The sequence below is a fragment of the Portunus trituberculatus genome, chromosome 3, assembly GCF_017591435.1.
Source record: "Portunus trituberculatus isolate SZX2019 chromosome 3, ASM1759143v1, whole genome shotgun sequence".
NCBI lineage: Eukaryota > Metazoa > Arthropoda > Malacostraca > Decapoda > Portunidae > Portunus > Portunus trituberculatus.
In genome coordinates this window covers 2,589,871-2,597,799 of record NC_059257.1, presented here as the reverse complement: position 1 = coordinate 2,597,799, position 7,929 = coordinate 2,589,871, and the positions used below count along the sequence as shown (strand labels likewise).

Genomic DNA, 7,929 nt, shown 5'->3' with positions numbered 1-7,929 from the left:
AGAGGATCAACGACTGCCTCGTCTATCGGATGAGCTAAGTAGGCTGACGGTGGATATGGTGGGACTCTCTGAGACAAGGAGGCCTGGCAGTGGCGAGACCAATAGCAAGGTTTTACTTGCTATTGGTCCGGCATGAGCAGCAGACTGTAGCCGTCCGTTGTAGAGGTTACTCCGGTTGATGAGCGTATAATGCGACTAAAACTGAAGCATTGTCTAGGCTTCATGTCTGTTATTTCAGTATGTGCTCCTAACGAGATGTGTGAAACTGAAGAGAAGGAGATGTACGACACCAAACTCGACTCTGTACTGGAGTAGTGTCCCTGTTGTGGTGAATCATTTGTCTTGGGCTACTTAAATGCTGTCACTAGCACTAAGAGTGCTGGCTACTAGTTATATGTTGGTCCCCATGGCTCTGGTACCTGGAACGACAACAGCTCTTTCCTTCTGAATCTTGCAAGATCCAAAAGGTTAAAAATTGCAGGTTCCTGGTATCAGAGACCAGTGCTGCACTGCTGGACTTGGTATAGCAATGCCACAGGGGTTGCAAAGGAAACTGACCATATCCTTCGTAGTACTTGTTGGAGGGTCCTTCAGAACTGCAGGGTTTTTCGCAGTGCCGAGTTCTTTGTGACCGATCACAGGCTTATTATTATTACATTCAAACTGCATGTGATGTCCAGAAAGCCTCCAAGATGTGACAACACTGTGTTTCATCTTGAGAAACTGAAGGATTTGGCATATACTCAGGAGTATGCAGTGACAGCCTCCAACCGATTTGGAGTGCTCGACACCATCGAGGACCCAGTAGAGCTATGGGATACCTTCAACCGTGAGACTCTTGAGGCTGCCAAGGAATGCGTTGGAGAGCGCACAAGGTCACGGAGTGGCTTCGCTTCGTTAGAGGCGCTAGACAGTCTTGAGCAGAAAAGTGCTGCCAGACTTGCTGAGAACCGCGACCAGTACAAGGCTCTCTCACGTAGGACTAGAGCTCTCCTGAGGAGAGACAAGGAGAGGTATGTCAGGGGTCTCGCTGAAGATGCAGAGTGTTATTCAAATGCTAATGATCTCCGACCTGCCTATCGAGCCCTGAAGAAACTCCGCTCCAAGTCTACATCTTAGGCGAGCTCTATCTGAACAGTAGATCGCCGCCTCGTATTAGACGCAGATGGTTCGCTAGGCTGAGTACTTTGAGCAGCTGTTCACGGTGGATCCTCCAAGCAGACAGCTTCAAACTGCAGGGTTACAGATGCTGGATGCTGATCCACCCATTGATGAACCTGCTCCCTCCATTGATAATGTCAAAAAGGCTGTGGCAAAGTGGAGTGGTGGAAAGGCAGTTGCTATCTGTAAAATCAGTGCTTAGCTGCTCAAATGGGGGTCAGACCATGGTCTGTGGGTTGCATGCTGTCTTGACTGCTCTATAGCATTGAGGTACCATTCACCTGACTGAAAAAAGTGATTAGTCATCCCTAACTGGAAGGGGAAAGGGGACCGTCAGGATTGCAATAATTACCGCCTTACACTGCTCAGAGTTCCAGACAAGGTGATTGCCCATTTGCTGTTGAGACCTGAACAGTCTGGGTTCACATCCGGTAAATCTACAACTGACCAGACTCTAGCGCTTCGCATAATAGTGGAGCGTCGATGTGAGTTTCGACAAGGGATGCTTGCAGCTTATGTCGATCTCAAGAAGGCGTTTGATTAAGTGTACTGAGACACTCTATGATCTTTTGCATTTCTGTGGGATTCCTTCAAGGATTACTGGTCTATTAACTGGCCTCTACTCCGGGACTGTGAGTGCTGTGAAGTATGAAGGCGGCGTGTCCAGCTTCTTCCTGTGAATACGGGAGTGAGGCAGGGGTGCGTGCTTTCTCCATCACTTTTCAACATATGTATGGACTGGGTAATAGGCAGAGTTTTAGACTAATGTCATTGTGGAGCATCTGTCAGCAATTTTGAGATACTGATCTTGATTTTGCCGATGACGCAGTATTCTTTGCTGACCAATTGGAGGTTCTGGTAATCGCTCTAGAGGCACTACACAAGGAAGTGAAGCCTCTGGGACTCCAGGTTTCCTGGCCTAAGACCAGGGTTCAGATTTTAGGAGCCTTACTGGATGAAACAGTACAGTCCGTCCATGAGAGTGGTGAGGACACTGAGATCTCAGAAGACTTCACATACTTTGGTAATGTAGAGGGTAACAACCTCTTATCTTTCTAAGATATCTGACTGGTGGAGAAAAAAAAAAAAACTTTGTAGTGTTCAATGCCACACACACAAAAAAAACCCTCAATTCAGCCATCTATCAACCTGGTGCAACCTTCCAGACAACTCTATCCCCTTTTCTTCAATGACACTTAATAATTACCCTCTTCTGAATTTATTATCCTCAGTCCATCCTTTACTCCTAATCTAAACTTGTTACTTCACATTTAATTTGTTACTAAAATAGTTTTTACTACGTTAGGCGTTCTGAGGCGTTTATGCCAGTTTTTCTCACCCACCAACTGCTTATTCTATACAGGGCCTTATCCACTTTTGTATGGAGTACTCCTCGCACGTGTTCCACTCACACAGATTATTTAGATAAAGCTTTTCGTCTTGGCAATTCCTCCCCTGTTTTACTATCTTCCTTCTCTTTCTTACAGTCAGAATGTTGCATCTCATGGTTTCTTCTCTATTTTCATGGTAACTGCACTTCTGATTTTGCTATATGCACATTTCCTTTCATTCCTGGCCTCGCTGCATAAGACACTTTTTTTTCTTTCACCTTTTTTCTGCCTTTCTCTCTGCACTATCAATCGTTAATATCCTTCCTTCTCTGTTAAACTTCTTACTTGCTATTGTATTTCCATTTTTCTATGAGTTGACTTCATTTAGGAGGAAGGTTTCAAGACATTTATTGCTTTATTCTCTAGCTCTCTCTGATTTGCATGGAGAATGGCATTCCAAGTGTGCTTTCTTTTTTACTTTTTTTTTCTTTTGCTCTTGGTCAGTTTTCCCATCTTACATAAATAAGAAATTGCCCTTATTTTCTACATTGAATACCCTTGATCTCTTCTCTACTTACAATCTATATTTGGAAATTTAAGATTTCATCAGCTTCCATGAAGCCCGCTCCATTTTTTTTTTCTTTTCTTATCACTCTCAACTGTTATTTATTCACAGCGACTTTATCTGCCCATCTATGGTGTGTTTTTTTTTCAGATGTATGGATGGGTTTCATATATGCTGCTCTCTTGTATAGGGTTGAATCAAAAGCTATTCGTATTATCAGATCCATTTTTTTCTTTTTTTTTAAGGACCAGTAAAAAAAAAAAAAAAAAAAAAATATATATATATATATATATATATATATATATATATATATATATATATATATATATATATATATATATATATATATATATATATATACACACACACACACACACACACACACACACACACACACACACACACACGAAACAACAGGGATACCAGCAGAGACCTTCACATTTGTCTTGCTTTATTATCGACGTTTCGTCTTTCAATATAAAGCATCTTCAGGATCTATAACAAAATATAGAAAACTACATACATAAATGTGAAAGCGAGTCTTAGGCAAAAAAAAAAAAAAAAATAAATAAATAAAGATTCTAAACCGAAGTACACAGCTAATAATGCACAGATAACGGCACAATACAGAATACAGTAGCACGACAAAAACAAGGTAAAAGACAAAGTTTAGGGGATCAACCTGACTGTGTACGCTTCGAGGTGTAGCGGAAGGACTAGCGAGAAAGGTTGAAGTAAGACAAGTAGAGAACTAAGAGAAAGTGAAACAAATTTTCGAAAACTCTATTGCAAGGTGTGAGGCCTAGTTGAAACGAGTTGATTTTTCAAGTCTGATTGTGTAAGCTTAATTAATAGTGCTTGTAAGAGCTTTATCAGTATTAAAGTGACATTTCTGTAAAATTTTGAAATCAGTGGCAGCAAAAGGATGATGATCATTATTATGTGAGTGTTGCTCTGATACCAGAAAAAAGAGGGATTAGATAAAAGCCTATTAGTTTTACAAGAAAAAATATTTGTGTTTAGCTATCATGTGTGTTAGATTTCTGCGAGTCTCACCTACGTATTGTGCAACAACAAAATAAATTCATATGCGACGTTGGAGGTGAGATTTGCAGGAACTCTGAATAAAAAAAAGAGCCAATAGTATAAGAATTAGTGAAAATAAAGAAAAAATAGTGTTAGGATAATGTTTTCAGAGAACTACTGAGAGTTTTCCTGATAGAATAACTCAGGTGGCCATAAAAGGGTAGCGTAATGTATTTTCTTGTTTTCACTAGTCTGAGAAGGGAGGGAGGAGTTGGTAAATTTGCCATCAAGAAATTTTGAAATATTATTAATAATACTACGAGGAAAACCGTCATTGATAAAAAAAAGGAGTAAAAAACGAAATTTCCTTATCAAATAAATTTCAAGAAGGAGTAAGGTTGTAACATTTGGCTTAATTGCCTTGATCTTGAAAAGGTTAGGTAAATTTAGAACATCTATTCCTAATTCGGCGAAACTTGGTTTTCGGTAGACCGAGGTGTGAAGCTTATCATTCATACGAGTTAATAGTACATCCCGAAAAGGTAGAGTACATTATTATCCAATTCACAAGAAAATTCTGTATTCGAGAGTCTAGAGCTAATGCAATAAATAAAAAAAAAAAAAAAAAAATTTGCGTGGAATCCTTCAAATGTGAATTTTTCTTAAGGCACTGGTTATGATTTTAAATGACTGACCCAAGAATACAGATTCACAATACTTTGCAATAAATATAATTAGAGAATAAAAATAAATAAATAAGTAAACAAAATAAACAAATAAACAAATAACCTGCTTGAATATCATGATGGGAACTTTCTCCACACAATCACGTCGTTTTTTTTACTTACAGTACGGTTCACCGGAAAATAATAGACCACTCACCATAAAGTAAACACAAGAAAAAATTACATAGCATAATCCCGTACTTCACTCAACATTACTGTACTTTTCTTCACTGGCACTGTTCTTGCAACGACACGCGCGATACGCATTTATTTTCTCAAGGGCATTCACTAATTGACATGTGGGACGGAAAACTTTTTATTTTATTTATTTTTTATCATATTGTATTCATTTATTTATTTATTTATTTATTTATTTATTTTATTTATTTTTTCTTATTTATTTATTTATATTATTGTTATTATTAATTTTTTTTTTTTTTATGGGAAAAACGTACCAGAGGGTGGTGGGATGATACCGTGGTTGGCTACAGTTCCCCCTTCGCTTCTCCCAACACCACCAAGATAATATCAATTTCCCTATTTTTTACTATACGTACATTAGCCTAACAAAATACACACAGGATATCGATCACAGAGAGAGGATAATCACCGCTATCTGCCCGGACGAAGAACGGAGATGGTACTGTGGAAACATAATGCATTCATCTCTCTCACAGGTTCAAAATCATTGGCAGTCGTCACAATAGGAGTGGCGTGGACGTAATTAAAAATTATTTGCTTGACATTACTACAGTCGTTACATTAATGAAACAGCTCAGTTCTCCCTCTGCTGACTGGAGTGAAAAATTCGTGTTAGACTTCTAATTACGCATCAATTGAATTTAGTATTTTTAATTCAAGGCTGATTACCGTCTCTCTCTCTCTCTCTCTCTCTCTCTCTCTCTCTCTCTCTCTCTCTCTCTCTCTCACCAAATACGGTATCTTTGTACGTCTGTATGACGGTCATAATAAGATTTCATGTCCCATCCCACGTGTGTCGTAGTTACATTTGTAATATTATTAATAACTTAGTATTAAGTGTCCCCGGCACTATATATATCTCCAGGGCATCAAAAGCGCTGTTGCATCAGTCCGTTTATTGGGCAAAGATTCAACCTGTGAACAATATGTAACACTCACCACGAATTCCCAAAACAAGCCTTGCTCACAACCTTAATAATCCATGTGTAGGATGTTACCTCAAAGTAATCTTAGAATATCACATTCAATTATCACTTAATTCACATCACATTCAATATAAAGAATCAGAGGTAGTAGCAGTTAATGACTGCTAATAGACTAACCCAAAACAAGCCTTGCTCACAACCTTAATAATCCATGTGTAGGATGTTACCTCAAAGTGATCTTAGAATATCACATTCAATTATCACTTAATTCACATCACATTCAATATAAAGAATCAGAGGAAGTAGCAGTTAATGACTGCTAATAGACCAACAATACTATCACAGGTAGCTGGATAAAGCAGGATTTACAAATAATAATACAAGTATGTACTGATAACAACCAATAATAATGAACCAACCAGTACCTGTCAGTAATAATGACTCACAGTATTGACGACACAGATGTCCCGGAGAGAAGATCCCAAACAAGGTAAATATACACAGCGTCCCCACAGCATAAACACCCCATCACGTATCCAACCATCTACCGCTGCAACAAACGGTTACAGTGACATACAAATCATAATCCATCATCATCACAAATCATACGTAAACCACTTTGTCTTCAATATCGTCTCACACAAGCAGGAAATACGCACTACCAAATCCTTGGCTACGAGCGGAACAAAATAAATATGGCGGACTATCACATAGTCCCTGAATTCACACTACATACCTTCCAGCAAACCCGGATAGTAGCGGCACAGATGCACAACACGCCCTCCAATCCACTCCAGCGTCACAAGTATCCTTCCACACCCCACACGCCAATCTGCTGGACTGGCCAGCCCGTTCACCTGTCCCTTGACCATGCCTCCACTCCGCCACATCCACAACAAAAGACAATGGCAAAGCGCAACATACACCCCTCCGCTCCGCCACGTCCACAACAAAAGACGACAGCGAAGCGATACATCCACCCACTCGACATAAATTAATAAAATACATAACAGCAATTGAATTTATCATTGGTCGTAATGATACACTCCCACACGGAGTTATGTTACATATGACATTGCAAAACAAACAAAAAAAATGTACAAACAAATACGAATACATACAATGAAACCAGCGAGATACACAGTAATGCATAAAAAAGGGTAACATTCAGTATAAACTCAAGTACGTTCCTCAATGGGCAAAATTACCACGATACGATGAGCAGATCTCTTTACAAGTATATCTTTTTCACCCTTATACCTAACACCACCTCTCTGGGGTTTATACCTAAGAGTAACATTTCGTACCTTACCATCTTTGCTTTCATTTGCTACTGCAACCTCAGCAAACTTCCACGTCCCCCGTACAATATTGCTGTCCTGAAACAACACAATATCACCGATCTGTAAATTACGGCGCTCAATGTGCCACTTTTGACGAATCAGAAGAGTGGGAAAAAAATCCCTAGTCCATTTTTTCCAAAATGAATCTACAATGCGCTGGTGGAACTGCAATCGAGATTCATGACTAGGAAAGTGCTCAAAGACACCCTTTGGAGCTTTGTTAGAGGTACGTCCAAGGAGGAGGTCGTTAGGGCAAAGGTATTTTCCAAGTTCTGGATCACATCCTGGCTTTATACCTATAGGTCTTTCATTTAGTATATTTGAAATCTCAAAAAGGGTTGTCTGTAATTTACTGAAGGTTAATACATTATCACCGATAGCCACAGTCAGACTTCTCTTAAGGGATTTGATTAGACTTTCACTAGCACCGTTTTGCCATGGTGCGTCTGCTGATGCATTGAAAACCCATTTAACCTCTCCCCCTTTATTGCAAGCAAAATCTTGTATGTCATCAGAACTTAACCTGGACAGATCTATCAATCCTTTACTGGCGGCAGTCAGTTGAGTACCAGCATCTGAATAAATTTCACGCGGACATCCTCGGATAGATACGAATCTTCTAAGTCCATCAAGGAAATCCTAGTGCTATAC

General features: G+C 39.4%; 1 protein-coding gene across 1 annotated transcript; it reads right to left on the bottom strand.

The window, feature by feature from the left end:
* Positions 1-5,858: 5,858 nt before the first annotated feature.
* Positions 5,859-6,825, bottom strand: LOC123508431. The gene is made up of 3 exons (XM_045262172.1): positions 6,672-6,825; positions 6,382-6,485; positions 5,859-5,924 (listed from the first exon to the last, which is right to left on the bottom strand). The coding sequence occupies exons 1-3, from the start codon at positions 6,823-6,825 to the stop codon at positions 5,859-5,861; spliced, it is 324 nt and encodes a 107-aa protein (XP_045118107.1).
* Positions 6,826-7,929: the final 1,104 nt, after the last annotated feature.